A 17,303-nucleotide genomic window follows, 5' to 3' on the forward strand; every position below is an offset into this window, starting at 1 on the left:
ATTCACAGGCCCCTGTTCCAAGTTCTGTAAAGCCACATTCGGTCAAATAGAGATGCGCCACGGATTTACTACGACCAGACGGTTTGCATCACCCAATGGAGTGAACGCATTTTGTTTCCAATCTGTTGAACAGTGTTACATTTAAGATCACACACACCGCTTTACAGTTTTCCCAGATACAAAACGAAAAACTGACAGAAATGTAACAAATGTGACATGCACCATCCTTGCACTGGTGCACCACTAATATGTCATTGTAGATCTACCTTGTAATCCTAACTTGTTGCATCCCAGTTCGTATTGTATTTAAGTATTATTATTTACACTTACTGTAAAATACACTGCACTTAAATATTAAGCTTGCACTGCAGCCCTGTAACAACTGTAAGTCAGCTCTGCAGCGAGCACAGAGACAGTGAGACAGGCTGGCAGGGGTGCACGGCGAGACAGGCTGGCAGGGGTGCACGGCGAGACAGGCTGGCAGGCTGGCAGCGGTGCACGGCGAGACAGGCTGGCAGGCTGGCAGGGGTGCACGGCGAGACAGGCTGGCAGGGGTGCACGGCACCCCACACTCTCTCCAATAATCACACACACACAGACCAGCACACCATCAGAACAACAGGCACCCCACACTCTCTCCAATAATCACACACACACAGACCAGCACACCATCAGAACTACAGGCAACCCACACTCTCTCCAATAATCACACACACACAGACCAGCACACCATCAGAACTACAGGCAACCCACACTCTCTCCAATAATCTCTCCAATAATCACACACACACACAGACCAGCACACCATCAGAACAACAGGCACCCCACACTCTCTCCAATAATCACACACACACACAGACCAGCACACCATCAGAACTACAGGCAACCTCGCTATAAAAATAATCACACACACACATTGCTGCTCTAGAAAGAGTGCAAAGAAGAGCAGACCAGACACCATCAGAACTTGAATCTTCTCCAATAATCATTCACACACAGAATAAAGAAGACTATGTGGCGACCTGATTCAAGCATTCAAAATCCAAAAAGGTATTGACAGTGTCGACCCAACCAGCTTTTTCAGCCTGAAAAAACCTCAGAAACAAGGACCAGGGGTCACAAATGGAGATTAGATAAAGGGGCATTCAGAACAGAAAATAGGAGGCACTTTTTTTACACAGAGAATCGTGAGGGTCTGGAACCAACTCCCCAGTAATGTTGTTGAAGCTGACACCCTGGGATCCTTCAAGAAGCTGCTTGATGAGATTCTGGGATCAATAAGCTACTAACAACCAAACGAGCAAGATGGGCCGAATGGCCTCCTCTCGTTTGTAAACTTTCTTATGTATATTTTGCTTATTTGTAATCCGTGGGTTGGTCCCGAAATAATAGCAGGCCTGTTTTTAGTTCACCCACATGTAACACAAACACAAACATAAGTCCACAGTGCGCGCTCTAGTGCTCAAATGGCCTCCTCTTGTTTGTAAACTTTCTTATGTTCTTAAAGGTTATTAAAGGGCAAACATTTGAGTTTAACATTGTAATCATGGTCAAACATTAGCTACTGAACATCTATATAAATATATATATATATATATATATATATATATATATATATATATATATATATAGATAGCAAGGAGGGGGTTAAAATTACTCCCTGCTAAAAACATGTGAAAATGCACTGTTTTTTGAGTTCTGGGTCTATTTTAAAGGGGGCAAAGAACGACGTGAGTTGCAAGGATCTTTTACAATATATATGACATTTTAACCAAAACCCTAGATTCAACATTCCTATATTAACAGCAGTTCTGGCTCCTCAGTGGAGGCATGCCTCCTTTATAAACTCCTCTCTGCTTTTAACCGCAGTACTTGCAGTAGCAGATGACGTGATCTAAGCACAGGTTTTAATTGGAGGAGCCCAGAGAGTTTTCTCATCAGTGGAGGCAAGCCTCCTTTAGAAACTCCTATCTGCTGTAGCCTCAAACCTGTCCTGAACTGGAGGGAGCACCCTTTCTCTTTGGGGTGGTGAGGGGGAAGAACCCTTTTCTCCTGAGTAAACCGTTTGCATTCCTTAGAGCTTTGGTACCTGTCCTGAACTGGGGGGGAGTCCCTTTTTTGTTTGCCCAGTGGTTGAATTTAAGCCGGGACTTTAATCATGACCTCCCCCGTGAGTCCTAAACAGGCCTCTAGTTGATTGGAGAAAAACATTATTTAACAGAAGTGCGAAAGATAGTTTCAAAGGAAACGACAGGCTCACTTTCATTCCGGGGTTTCTCCTGAGTAAACCGTTTGCATTTAAACAGGCCTCTGTAGGACTGGAGCATTCGCATTAACCCACTAGCGCCAAGGAAACAGACAGGCCACACTTTTGTTTGTTTTACTGCTTTATTTCTATAAAATGGCATTTGTTGAACAGGAAGAAGCTTAAAAGAAACTCAAAAGGCTGCTGTTCCATAGAGAGAACAGTAAAGTCCAGACTATGCATAAAAAAAGGAGTCTGTGAAGCAAAATAGTGATGAGCAAAGCAATCGGAGATTTGTGAAAATGTAGTTGTGTTATTTATTTACTTATTTATTTGGCAGACACCATTATCCAAGGCAACGTACAGGGGTTGCAATGCAAGCTGCTTGGCTATCGAGGAGTTTTAGTGGCAGGCTAGGATATTGTCGTCTTTGCTGATCAACCAGAGCACACCCAGGTCATACGACACATGTTTGCTTTTAACGCACATGGCCAGATCGGTCCAGTCGGTGCCAGCAGGATTACTGACGGTAACCCCGTCCCTGAAAAAAATATATACGTTATAATAATCTCACGATGATGTTCGTTTCTTTTGCTAAAATGTCGTGTGCTCTTTTCAAAATATCTGCTCTGGTGCTCTGGGGTTTGAGATCTATCTTCTAAATCACTGAAGGAAGAGTGAATTTAAAAAAAGAAAAAAAAAACGTGCTTTGGCTTTTCTGTTCCATCCCACATCACGGATCGTTCTCGCTATGTTACCTGTTTGACAATGTGGGCAGTAATCCTGACACTATCAGTGCACTAGAGCGGGCATTTTGAAAAGAGCTTTGAAACAGACTTTACAGTTATAAGTGTAAAAAATTGTCAGGATGTTAATGGAAAGGAAAATGACTATGATGTTATGTAAACTGTTGTAGCAGAACGTGGGGATATCCATCCATTATCAATAACCACTTAATCCTTTACAGGGTCACGGTGAGCCAGAGCCTAACCTGGCATACACGGGGCACAAGGCAGGGCTACACCTTAAACCGGACTCCAGCCCATCACAGGGCACCACACACACACAGAGGGCAATATAGAATGACCAATCAACCTGAACAGCATGTCTTTAGACTGTGGGAGAACGTGAACACGGGGAGAAAATGCAAATTCCACTTAGACAGACCCCCCCCGCCAGGCCAGATTCAAACCTAGGAACCTGGGGCTGTGAGGCAGCAACGCTAACCACTATGCCAACGTGGAGACATGCAACCCCTACTACTTACTCTGTAAAATAAGAAGATTTTTTTTAACACGGAATTACATGCAGAAAGCTGGAATAAGACAGACACTGTGGCGTGTCACTAAGCCCAAATGCATAATGCTGGTTTTATTTCAGGAGCCGCTCACCTGCGGTACACTTTCCCAGCAGAGTTGACCCCGAACACCCTGCCATCGGTGGACACCTCGATCATGGACAGCGCTCCGGGGACCTGCTGCCACGCCTTGCTGCCCATGCAGGCGTCTGGGGTCACCCCCTTCATCACAAAGATCTGGTCAGCGGCGTTCACCCCCCAGCAGCTGTAAGGGCCACATGAGTAGTACTTGAGGGCCCCGGGAAGCAAGTTCCAGGGAATGGAGGCCTCGCCGCCTGACGTGGTCACCGTGGGATCACGATTCAGGCAGTAGATGTTGTCCTGCATGTTGACTCCAGCGACAAACTGGTTGCCTCCTGCATCAATCTGCTTCAGTAGACCTGCGAGGAACGTACCAGAGTGAGCATGGCGGGGAGGAGAAGGGAGAGAAGGAGCCAGACTGTTATAAATGACTGAGATAGAAGCCTGCTTTAAATATTACACTGTAAAACGTGTTAGAAGTACTGTATGACGACAGGGCAGTAGGAAGCTGTAAAAACCAAAATGACCACACTTGTGGAGCAGATGCAAGCAGTTTTTAGAAACTTTGTAGATAAAACTAGACTACCTAACAAGGAGCTAGTGCCTACAGCTAAGGCAAGACATTTTGCATCACCACCCTATAGAATTAAGAAATATTTCTTCATGAAGTCGAATGAAACCTGCTGGAATAATGTTACGCTAACATATTGAATTATATACCACTTGGTAGGTTTTCCCCCCCCCCCATATACAGTGCTTAATGAAAACAGTGACAAACTGAAATTTCAAAATGCTACTGTGCCACTATCTTGGCATCTGGTAGATGTTATTTCGATTACATGATGTAATAAAAGATTAAAAATATATATATTTTCATATAGTCATTTCTTTTTAATTTTTTTTTAAATTTTTTAAATGATGTGTCAGTCCTGAAATTCTAGGTGATGGTAAACTTTCAGCCGTAGCTACAAAAGTCAAATTCTAACACACTTCTTAGGTAATAATAAATGTATTTCAGTTTATTGTGACAGGTTTGTGGTCAGTTCATAGTCTTCTGGGTGGACTCTGTACCTTGAACTTGTTTCCAGTCTCCCCCAACCAACTTGTAGATAAGATCTTCCTTGTTGACCCCCCAGACTCCAGCGGGCCCCACGGTCACGTGTTTGAGGGCCCCTGGGAGCTGCACCCAGTTTTTTCCATAACGAGTGAAGATCAAGCCTTCGCTGTTCACGCCGAACACCTGCCCGTTGCTGACGTCGATCTGTTTGAGGCGCCCGTCAATCTCTTGGCAGTCCAGCGCTGGAAAACACAATGCAGCATAAACACCACACGCGCACAGAGACAAATGAACACACGGGCACACCTAGAGAAACCTAGAGAGCCATACATCACAGCGGCCTCCCCACTCCAGTCCCACCTCAATGGTGACAATATTTCTTTTTGGTTAAATGTATGGTAGTTGCCAGAATCTGACATTTTTGCATTTTTATTTCTCGGCATTTACAAGGTTTAAAAAACTGAATCCGAAATGCGTTGACTTTGTTTTGAAGTCAGTTGAAGCCAGGAGCAGTAATGGTGTGGAAATTTGCTCTGCAGCATCGTATTACATTTAAATACTACCACTGTGCTTCATGCAATTAAACACAGTGACTGATACAACATATTGCGTTAAAAGAGGTCTAACTATAGCTATCCTCTATGGACGACTGTTTGCATGAAAGAAAGGGTTTCAACATTTCCCTTTAGATTTCAAACCCTACCTCCTCCAAACCCCAACCCCTCTCACTCACCCAGGCTGGAGCCCACAAACAGTGCCAGGAAGAGTAGAGAAGCTCTCATGGTTGCAGACAGTCAAATCTCACTAAGAGAGACTTGGTGTGTCCCAATAAATGCAGGAGCAGGGTTTATATACCCAAACACCCTGGGGTGGGAAGACTCTAGAGAAACACGAAACCCTGCAACACTATCTCCATGGGAAATCAAATAAGGGCAGATTAAAGCAAACATTTGAACTGAAACCCATGTTAAGCTCAAGCTAACATATTGAATTACGTACCGCTTTGTAGTTTTAAATATAACCAAAAAAACAGACAAGAAGTAAAAAAAAAAAAGTGACATTTTGAAATCTAAACATGAAATGCTACTGTACTACTGTTACATCTTTCGATGGACTTCTTTAGCAAGTAGTATTTTGCAGTTTCTTTGATTACACTGTTAAATCAAAGATCAAAATTAGGGTGATATATATATATATATAACCCGAATTTGGTATCTCAATCCTAAAATTGTGGATGATGCAAAACTTTCAGGGTGTGCTACGCAACGACACTCAAGGCTAACGGAAGGCTGAGAACTGAGTTTCGTAACCAGCCTTTCAAGGTTTGTCTCTTCTTATCAAACCATTTGAACGGGTCAATAAACTGACAGCAATTGTTACCGCCTTACCCTAACGAACCCTCAGTAAATCAATCTTTTAATACGGAACCTCAAAACCACTACAAGATTGCTTGCCTTTAAGATCCTTGATAATTCTTGTGTATTTTAAGTATGTTTTTGTGTGCGGGGTGGGGGGGGGGGTTAGAGGGGGTGGTCAGATTTTATTATCATTCTTTTGATGTTTGTTTAATCATTTAATGTGAAAGGTTAGGGTTGCTTAATACACTTGCACCTTCTTTTAAAGAAAAATGTCACCAAACCTGTTGTTCCATTGTTTTTATTGTCACTGAATATTTCAGCTGCTTTAATTGGACATCTTGAATAACTTCTAAAAAAGTCTCTTTTTACATTTTTTTTTTTTTACCAAGTCATTTTACTATTGTGGCTGCGTTCCTTTTCTCTTACTATTTTAAATGATTTGCATGTGTGGCCTTTTAAAGTCATCAGTTAAATAACGAATATGTCTATTGTGAACATTTTCCAAGCTTTTCAGGACCAGCGGCTGTATGGTGGTGCTGTATAGTTACGCTGCTTATGTGGAAAGCAATCATGGGTAAAGAAAGCCCTTTCAAAATGTTTAATGTCGACTGCAAAATGGTGCACTTTCATAATCGATTTTACAAATATGTATATATTATACCTCAATTTGAAAATTCTAGGTGACGCAAAACTTTCAGGGTGTGGACCCTCGAGAAGCTGTTTAGCCTTTCAATATTCATCCCTTCTTTGGGCACAATTTGAACGGGTCAAAAAACTGATAATTGTTACTCCCTAACATAACAAACCCTCAGTAACTCAAGGTTTTAATACGGAACCCCAAAACTATTAAAAGTTTGCTTTCCTTTAAAAACCTTGATAATTCTTGTGTTTTTTAAATATGTTTGTGTCAGTGTGTGTGTGGCGGGGCTGGCACGTAACACACCCTAAATGCAAAAAGGACGAAGGACCTCGCCAATCCAATAGTTCCAACTACACCATATTAAGTTTAGAGAAAATAAGGAATTATTAATTATGAATCTATGTCTTAATTTTATTACATCACTCAAATATGTTGACAGGAGGAGACAAGACCCAAACCACACCAAACCCAAGGAAGACACCAAAGGTAAGTATTCTCAATTTTATTGCTTCAATAGTAGATCAGAAATCAAAGTTAACATACCACATTCACTCTCAAGCTTCAGGACTAACTATTCCCCGATAGACCGCAGGAGTAAGGCAGTTCACAACTAATCAAGGTTAAGCAGTATAGAATTGTTTAACAGTGTCAGGCTTAAGCAATCCTTTAGTAATTACTGACCAATAAACTACTTATATGACAGAATTAGTATCAAACAAAACACAAATTCATATGCCAAAATTAGCATTAAAATTAGTTACTAGAATTAGCATTTAACCATTGCGTGCAGGTACAGGTGATTGAAGAACAGAGAGACGATTGTAATCCAGGTGAAAGGGTTTGTTTTATTTATTTTTAAGTCCAGTGCCTGACAGCAAAAACAAACAGTAAATAATAATGGAGGTTAGTAATACAGTGGTGTGTATTACTTAATTTATAATCCCTGTGTTGCCCAAAAATAATGATCCTGTTTTTATTAAAAACACAAAACACATACTCAAGTCAGTTAGTGTGTGAATTAGTGCTAGTGGTGCAAATACAGTTTTATTTGTGACAGAGGTGCAGTGTTGCCCCTGGCGACAGCTCCGGAACTGTGTTAACATTCTGGCAACGTGCAAGACAAGACGAGACAGTTACAAACAGTTAACTCACTACAAACCAATGCGAAGGAAGAGATTACAATTCTCCGTCCCCCTTATATGCTGTCACGTATGACCCCTTGGTAAACGAACGCAGCTGCCTTTACAATCTGCGGCTGCTGCATTGTTTCCCTTCCAGGTCAATATGTTCTTGCAACCGAGTCTCGCCTTTCTCCAGACTGACAGACTTCCCGACCCTGGGAAAGAACTGTCAAGCCAACCCATCCAAAGAGCTCTGTCCTCGCTTAGTACCCTCACAGGTACTTTTTTGATGGTCTTTCCAGGACGGTGTAGGGTTGCAATGCCAGATACCACCAAGTTATCCAGGCATTGCTACCCTTCATTGTGCTTAACTACTTGAGTGGGGCGTGGTCTGTGACGTGATCAAATGAATGTCCCAGCAGGTAGTATCATAAGGAGTGAGTAGCCCATTTGATGGCCAAACACTCCTTTTTGACTAAGGAGTAGTTGTGCTCCCGAGGTAGCATCTCTTAGCTGAGATACAGTATCGGGTGTCTTCCTTTTGGGAGAAGACCACACCCAAACCCACCTCCGACGCATCGGTGTGGAGGATGAATCTTTTGGTGAAATCCCGTGTGATAAGAGTGGGGGCCTGGCAAAGTGTACGCTTAATAATATCAAACGCCCGCTGACCATTTAATCAAATCTGGAGCACTCTTTTTGGCGAGTTCGACTAAAGGGTTAACCACAGTGGCGTACTCGGGGATAAAGCGGCTTTGGGGATCGCTGCGTCGACCAAAGCCTGGATTTTGGTGACCACGGTTCTCACCCTTACATTTCCCATTAAAAATCCCAAATATTGAGTCTCTGTTTTGGCAAACATTTTCTCAAGATGGCTGTTAGCCGGGCTGACGGTAGAGACTGAAGGATGGCTGTAATCCTAGCCAAATGCTCTCGCCGGGTGGAGCTGTAAATCACCACGTCATCAATATACGCTGCTGCATATTCATGATGTGGGCGTAAAACCTGGTCCATCAGCCTCTGAAAGGCAGCGAGCGCATCATGTAGCCCAAACGGCGTGGTTGTGAAATGAAACAGATCTTCTGGTGTTGAAAATGCAGTTTTCTCTCTAGAAGTGAGGGTTAAGGGGATCTGCTAGTATCCCTTTGTCAGGTCCAGAGTCGAGAAAAACTTCACCTTTCCCAGTCTGTCTAAAAGTTCATCGACCCGAGGCATAGGATACACATCAAAATTGGCAATAGCGTTTACCTTCCGGAAGTCCACACAGAACCGATTGGTGCCGTCTTTCTTGGCCACTATGACGATCGGACTGCACCATTCGCTCCTGAAAGGTTCAATCACCCCAAGCTCGAGCATGTCCCATACCTCTTTGCGAACGCCACTTTGTCGACTTTCTGGGATCCAATAAGGTCTCTCTCGCACTGTGACCCCTGGTGGAGAGATAATGTCATTTTCAACTAAGCTAGTTCTGCCGAGCATGTCAGAAAAAACCAAGCTGAACTCCTCAATAAGCTTACGCAGCTGCCTTTTGATCAGGAACCAACTGTTCCCCATCGAAATGTTTTTAGTGACAGGGACCTAAATCATCCTCCATATTGCCTGGGGCTATAAATAAGGCGTCCCTTTCCTGCCAGGGCTTTAATAAATTTACATGATAAATGTAATGCTCATTACAGCGACCGGGCTGTCTAATTTCAGGCACATGTGGTTTAATTTTGATTGAGCATTTTAGAACAGTATACTTTTCCGAAGCATTTTAAACTGTTATTGTCTCTTTAACTATATTGTCAACCGCAAAAGTCAAAATGTATCAAATTACAAAATGAATGTGGTACTTAAATGGGTTATTATGTAAAAAAAATAAATAAAAACATTATCATTTTTTTGGGGGGGGGGGGGGGGGGGGGCCTGAGCACTGAGGACGGGAGGAGAGATAGAAAGGTGTGTTTACTGCAGATCTCTGATCCTGACTGTTTGAAGTCGCCGGTCTTCACTGGGAAAAGAATTTGGGCGTATTGTATAAAAATAAGAAGAAACAGAGATGCCATAAAGTGCAGCTGTAAGTTTAATTACATCAGTGATTTAAGTGATAAAACAGGACATTAATGAAATGTATGTGAACATTTTCGATCGAACATAATAATATGAGTAATAATAATAATAATAATAATAATAATAATAATAGCATTCTGTACCTGCATTCACAAATACACAATTTCAAGAGCAAACAGTTACATAAATTCCTCTGCAGTACAAAAATATAGCCAGGCTTTAGTCATTTTTTTTTTTAAATTAAAAAGCCTCTCTTTACTTCCTCGCTTTGTAAAAAGCAATAAAAAAACAAAACAATTCAGCAGTCTTCAAGCTGTGTCATCGCATTTCGGTTTTTGCTCATAACTGCAGCCTACATATCTGCGTACGTAACGTGGAACACGGCGTTACACGTCCCCACGTGTTGCTGCAACTGTTTCAATAGCGTACCTGTAAATCTGTCTTTTCATTTTGAGGATCCTGACAATTTTGTACGCTTGTAACTTGAATGTCTGTTTCAAACCTCTTTTCAAAACGTCCGCTTTAGTGCACTGATAACGTAAGGATTATCGCCCACACTGTCAAACACAGCAAGAACGATCCATGATGTGGTGCAGAAAACCTAGAACACTTTGGTATGTTTTTTTGTTTTTTTAAATCCCACTACCTGCAGTGATTTAGAGGACAGATCTCAAACCCCCAGTGCACCAGAGCGGCCACTTTGAAAACAGCCTTGAAACAGACTTTAAAGTTAGAAGTGTGAAGAGCTGTCAGGATGTTAACAAATGAACATTATTTGAACAGTTAACGTTGAAATGGACGGGCAACGCTCTATTTTGCCGAACCCAGAGAGGCTAAAGTGGCAAATCAAATCAATCGTATTTTTGTGGGATTAAAGCAATTCATCTTTTAAAAAAAAACAAAAAAAAAACACACATTCTAGATCCTCTCTGGAATATGCAAGACAATGGATATTAGAAGACAAACTAGAAAATAGATCTTGAATCTTTTGTACAGATGCTTGGGTGAATAGATTTGTCTTTCTTTAGAGGTCCAATGGGTCTGACGTTGTACAGACCTGGCATGTACAGTAAGAGTGGAAGATTTCAAACCCAATAATAACAGTTGTACAGCACTAATACTTCTAAACTGGGCAAAAAAATATAGGTTGATTGTTCTTATAATATATATATATGTAGTGGGACGAAAGGAAAATGTAGTCATGGGTTTAACCCTTTGTGGTCCTATGTCGGATCAGGTCCGACATTACAATTTTCCCTTTCCGACATCAAAAAGACGTCAAGCGCAGGTCTCGAGTCGTTCTTTCTGCGGAAAAAGCCAAGAAAACCTTTCAATGGCGGAGTGAGACCGACAGGAGCCGAAAGAAATAGGGACGGATCTGAGCGTTACACACAGCGCCTTCACCACAGACATAAACAAACAAGACAGCTGCTTCCTCATCCAGCGCTCAAAGAACATCACGGACATCTGCAGGGCTTTTTGAGATGTTACAGCAATAAAACAATTCATTGGATCACATTATGGAGGAGTTTGGTGATAAAACGAGAGATCGGGAGATGATTTATCGGTATGCACGACTATGAAGTGGTGTGTGATAAATACAGCGAGCAAGGGGTGGGGCTTGGCTGGAGATGCAGTACTGAGTGTCCTTTTGCTATGCAGTGCCTTTTAAACCTGTTTCACTCTGAAAAAAAGCATTTTAAACAGCGCGTGTAAAATAAATACTGAGCGTAAAAACAGACTGGACCTGGCGTGCCTGATTAGCGCTGAATAAATGGACCGCAAAGGGTTAAAGAAGGATACAGGACTACATCCCCCTGAAGGGCTAACTGGCTACTGAGCCACCTGCTACATGCACCTCTATATTGAGACCGGGCGCGCCTCGTTATTGGATCAATAGCCAACTAGCCCTGAGGCATTCTGGGGGATGTAGTTATTGATGCCTTCTTTAAACCCATGACTACATTTCCCATTTCCTCTCCCCCCACTACTTTGCCACAATATATATATATATATATATATATATATATATATATATATATATATATATATATATATATATATATATATATATATATATATATATATATATATATATATATATATACTCAAAAGGTACAAGTTATTTTATAATAATAATCATCTTTATTTTTATATAGCGCCTTTCATAGTGGACCACCATCACAAAGCGCTGGACATGTTGAAATGTTTTTGAGACACAATACACCAAATTGCTGGACTGCTGTCCTCATAATTTCTAAGAGTGCAGTTTTGTTTTGTTTTTCCCCCCAGAAAAGGGGAAAAAAAGCTCCCAACGAAACATCAAACCAGATATAAGGTACAACGTTAGCAGACAAACGTTTCTGCTCGGCGCCCTTATCAGCATAGCAGAAATAAACTATTGAAGCATTTCATTCAGAACGTTCTACACAGCCCGAAGCTGATTCCTGTAAGTTTTATAATTCTAATTGGGGTTTTCTTCCTTGCAGAAAAAAAAAAGGGCTAGAATTACAAAGGTAGTTTTTTTTCAGGAAGGAAAACAAAAAAACACAACCAGAAAAAAAAAAAAGTTACCAAACCAGAAATAAAAAACAAAAAACAGTTTAGGGTCTTGTATATAGTAGGGTCTAAAGGCTTGGAAGAAGATGAAAAAAGGACCACATTTGTAATACTTAAGCTTTGCTCATTTTTGAGATGACAGCGAGAGATTCTTTTCAACTCTTTCGCTTTTCTACAGCTCTGGCCAAAAGTTGTGCGTCAGCTAGAATTGTAGGATTGAGATTTAAAAAAAAAAAAAAGTATATATGAACATAATTTAGATCTTTTATTTAACAGCAGGTAATCAAAGCAAATAGAAATTAATATCGCTATAAAGATACCAGAAACAGTAGTACAATATTTCTGTTAGATTTCAAAATGTCACATTGTCAGTTTAAAGGATATGGACAACTACAAAGCGGTACGTAATTCAACATGTCAATGTAAACTCATTCAGCAGGCTTCATTCGAAGCAGAATTAGTTAACTCTATAGGGTGAAGCAAAACTTTTGGCCATAGCTGTACATTCCCCAAACCCAAGGTATTACCGTCTATACAGTTCTTGTATGAGACATGCTACAAGGTAGTATGTAACAACGCTGAATGAATGTAGCCACTAATATCCATCCTGTAACTGAAAAGGTTGTATATATATATATTTTTTTTTTTCTTTTCTATGATTAAAAACACGAAGATCTGGATTCCTGGATGTTTATCCGGATTTAGAACTGCGTGCTGAAAGCACGGAAAAATCCTTTAGCTGCCAAAGCCTCCTTGAAGGTGACTGTGAGAGAGTTAATGGTGACATCAGTGACTGTGATCTCACCCGGTGACATCTCAGGGCTCCACCCACTCCCCGGGCCCGCTCCAGCTGAGAAAGAGGACAGGGGACAGAATGAAAGTCACCAGCATTAGTAGTAGGGCTGTGTTTCCTTCATGGTTAAAACTGGCTTGTTTTACAGTCTATTTCAAGATGAAACATAATAGTTATTATTAAAAAAAAATGTGTTGTCACATTCAAAATTGATATTTTTCTCTAGTCATTGCACAACAAATGATTTAAGTGGCATGAAGACAAGAACCAAAAACTGTTACAAACCATTGATGACATGTGATCTCTGAGCTGACACGCTACTCTCAGTCCTCTCCCAGTCCTCTTCCGGTCCCTCCCCAGTGTGCGAGTGCCGGTAGTCCACCGGGGGGCGTAGTGGGGCCAGTCGGACGAAAGCAGACACTTTGCTCTTGTACTCCCCGGGGTCCAGCCTCTCGAACACGCTGGGATCTGTGTCTCCCTTCTCTTCCTGAGGAGGCCTCTCTCCCTGGCTCTCCTCCCTGAGTGAGCGCGTGAGCGACAGGCGGATTCTGGGGACTGGCTGTTCCGGAAGCTTGTGTGCACTGCGCAGGTCCATCCCATAAAGCCTCTGCAGGAAAACATAGTCTTCGTCATTATCACAGTCATCATCGTCATCATCACAGTCATCATCATCATCATCATCATCATCGTCGTCATAGGACCTTGTTTGTTTGACGTCTCCATCCGAAGGACGGAGCACAAGGAGGTGAAGTGACTTGCTCAGGGTCACACACACACACACACGCACACACACAGCGAGTCAGTGGTTGACCCAGGATTTGGCCCTCCTGGTATCAAGCCCTTTTCTTTAACCACTGGACCAGCAAGCTGTTTACCGGAATCCTGTATTCTATTTACTAAAAGAATTGAAAACCTGTTGAGATAAACTCCTTGTTTGCAAGGGTGTCCAATGGGAAACAGCATTATATACCCACATCAAAGTTTGCCATGGTATCTATGCCCCATTATGCTTTACAAGGCTTTCCTATGCTTTAGCTTTCACTGTACTTTATCATACTTTGTTAACATTTTACTATGGCAAACTCTCACAAGGGTTAGTTTACTCTGTTTTTTAATATGCTTTACCAAACATCTCTGTGCGTTGATTTTTGAACAATGGAATCAGGTGTGATATTCTTATGCACAGGATGACATCTCCCTTTCGGATAAGTGGTACTGGAATTCTGGCAAACACCTCATTGCGATTGGTTGATTTCTGATATGGGATTTAATCTTGCAGTCCGTTCTCTGGAAGAAGAGTTCAATTGGTCTACAAGGTGCTGTTTCACACCCGTGCCTATAGGGGCGCTGTGGTTTCAGGAGATGTTTCTTGGTTTACCTGCAGGAGGAGTCCTTTGGGTTTGGTGCCCCTCTTGCGATGCCCCAACACTTTCTCCCTCTGTTCCCTGTGGGGAAGAAAATCCAACCAGTTACCAAGTTCAATCCTGTGAAACTGCGTATTTGAAATGATCAATATAGAAGCTACAACTGCTAACACATAGGGATACAACACAGTAGTAATGTTACTGAAATAATTGTCATTTTATATACTGGATACTGCAAGTAGTTTTGTAGTAATTATTATTTTACCATGTTTTATTATAAATGCATAAATCTGTTCTCAATGTCGCTCTCTTAAAATAGCAGATCTACACATTACAACAAAACAAAAAACAGACCACACTCAATTTTCATAAATTGAGCTTCGTTCACAGGCAAAGGATTTCACTGAGCTGGACCCATTCGCAGAATCCAACTCACAGTCTCTGGTGGTCTCTCCTACAACAGTCCACCGATTAAAGCTACTGTCAATAAACTGTTCATTTAAACTGGTCGTTCTGAGTGTATCGATTTGTTTTTCAAGAAAGATATTCTATTTTTCTGTTGGCGTCTGATCTGTAATCCAGTCTCGTCTCACCGTCCACCTTTGAATAGGTAAAATACAACGATGTCGCCACTGATATGCTGGGCTTGCTGGAAAGAGATTGCTGTGCTCGTGCTGTAAATAAGTTTGTCTGGCAAACATAGTTTCAAGCAGTCACAGTGCCGTCTTTAGTTGAAGTGTTGGTGTTTGTTTTGACGCAGTGAAGGCATTGCCCAGCCTGGAAACTTTATTTTTGTGAGTTTTGTTTTTGCTTTATTTATGTTTGAGTTGATTTTGCCCTTGTGCACTTTATTTTTGTTTATTTATAATCAAATAGTTATTTTTTTGAACTGCAGTCTGTCTCTGGGCCTCTTCCTGTTGCCAGCCTGAAACAGTTGGCAAGCAGTGTGTGCAGTTCCTGTTGGAGCTGAAACAGTCAAGGTGTGTGCAGTGCAGGCCTCAGTCACTGCGCATTTTGGGTTAGATAAAGCAGTGCGTCTTAAGGCAGGGGTTCTAGAGCCATGGCACACCTACAGGAGCCACGGCACACCTACACGACAGCTTTGCAGCCATTTTGGTGGGACCACTTGAATACTGGTATACCTTATTACAACTCGGCTGTCATCTTGAAGGGTCAAAAATTGTGTTGCTAAAACTTGTTCTTAAGGGATTTTTGGAACAAAGAGAGGACAGAGAGAGTTTGTGATTGGCTGGTCGCATCAGAGCCTAGACACTGTTTGAAGGGAAAGTGTCAAGCACAGATTCATCTTGATTAACTGGTGATAGCCAGTGTCTTCGAATTTGTAGACTTAAACACATTACTCAGAATACCCATCTGTCTGCAATAGGACCTACAATACTCACCAGAGGTAGGCCCAAAGCTCTCTGTGCTTTACAATGCTTCCCTATGCTTTACCATCCCTCTCTGTGCTTTACAATGCTTCCCTATGCTTTACCAGACCTCTCTGTGCTTTACAATGCTTTGCTATGTTGCTTTACCAGTAGGTCCCTGTGTGCTTGCTTCCCAATGCTTTACCAGACCTCTCTGCTTTACAATGCTTACCTCTCTGTGCTTTACAATGCTTCCCTATGCTTTACCAGACCTCTCTGTGCTTTACAATGCTTCCCTATGCTTTACCAGACCTCTCTGTGCTTTACAATGCTTCCCTATGCTTTACCAGACCTCTCTGTGCTTTACAATGCTTCCCTATGCTTTACCATCCCTCTCTGTGCTTTACAATGCTTCCCTACGCTGTACCATCCCTCTCTGCTTTACAACGCTTCCCTATGCTTTACCGTCCCTCTCTGTGCTTTACAATGCTTCCCTATGCTTTACCAGACCTCTGTGTTTTACAATGCTTCCCTGTGCTTCAGCGTTCACTGTGCTTTATTATGCTTTGCTGTGCTTTTACTATGGGATTGTTTTATAAGAGTCTGCACAGAGTTATAATCCCTGTAATAATAGGACTCATTGCTACTTACTTCTCCTCATAAGCGAGAACAAGGCGAGGGTCCAGTATGTGTTCCTCGGGCTCCCATGTACTGTACCTGCCAAAAAACAAGAGGGACGTGACATCACAGGACAGATATCGAAAACAGGGCATGTTTGTAGCGCTTGGGGTGGGGCACTTGTCTGTTTTAACTTTGGAAATAAGACTCCCGTTGGATAGCAGTTTGCTCAATTCCTGGTTTTACTAGCCCTATTTAATTTTTTTTAATTTTTTTTTTTTTTATATATATAAAATATATGGATTCCCCGACTTTGAAGGTTTATATCAATGGCAATTTTCTTTGCTTGGTCTTCTCTGGCTGCTGATGTGGGGATTTCAAAGCAGGCCGATGTAGGCCAGTGTGCTTGGGATTTTTCAGATGTAAACGGCAGACAGCAGTTTAAAACAGGTACAGAGAATTCCAAGGCAAATAGCCGGGAAAGGCACAAATAGGCAAAGCGTCATCACAACACTTAATTAAGGCTTTTTCTTATTTCTATGGGCCAAGCTGCAATGCGTACTTATCCGTGCATTATATAGTAATAACATTGTGTGACACTATAGGTGCAATAAATGACCAACCATTGATAAAATATATAAAGTGCTCCAGAAAGCGCGACAGACATTTGAACACACCGGCAGAAAAATGACTTACTTGGGCGGCCATCCCTGCCACTTCAGAAGATATTCAATACGACCCTGTGAGA

The 17,303-nt window shown here is 41.8% G+C and overlaps 2 protein-coding genes across 2 annotated transcripts; both read right to left on the bottom strand.

Moving 5' to 3' along the window:
- Positions 1 to 2,391: 2,391 nt before the first annotated feature.
- Positions 2,392 to 5,499, bottom strand: LOC121309341 (fish-egg lectin-like). Its single transcript, XM_041242218.1, has 4 exons — positions 5,414 to 5,499; positions 4,695 to 4,922; positions 3,637 to 3,982; positions 2,392 to 2,786 (listed from the first exon to the last, which is right to left on the bottom strand). The coding sequence occupies exons 1-4, from the start codon at positions 5,460 to 5,462 to the stop codon at positions 2,648 to 2,650; spliced, it is 762 nt and encodes a 253-aa protein (XP_041098152.1). The 5' UTR covers positions 5,463 to 5,499; the 3' UTR covers positions 2,392 to 2,647.
- Positions 5,500 to 11,968: 6,469 nt separating this feature from the next.
- On the bottom strand, positions 11,969 to 17,298 carry cbx7b (chromobox homolog 7b; the record flags this gene model as incomplete). Its single annotated transcript, XM_041242220.1, has 5 exons — positions 11,969 to 13,260; positions 13,489 to 13,810; positions 14,582 to 14,648; positions 16,589 to 16,654; positions 17,252 to 17,298. Coding segments are annotated over 5 exons (651 nt in total), but the record flags the coding sequence as incomplete, so codon positions are not given.
- Between the last annotated feature and the right edge of the window lie 5 nt (positions 17,299 to 17,303).

The sequence above is a fragment of the Polyodon spathula genome, unplaced genomic scaffold, assembly GCF_017654505.1.
Source record: "Polyodon spathula isolate WHYD16114869_AA unplaced genomic scaffold, ASM1765450v1 scaffolds_1220, whole genome shotgun sequence".
Lineage (NCBI taxonomy): Eukaryota > Metazoa > Chordata > Actinopteri > Acipenseriformes > Polyodontidae > Polyodon > Polyodon spathula.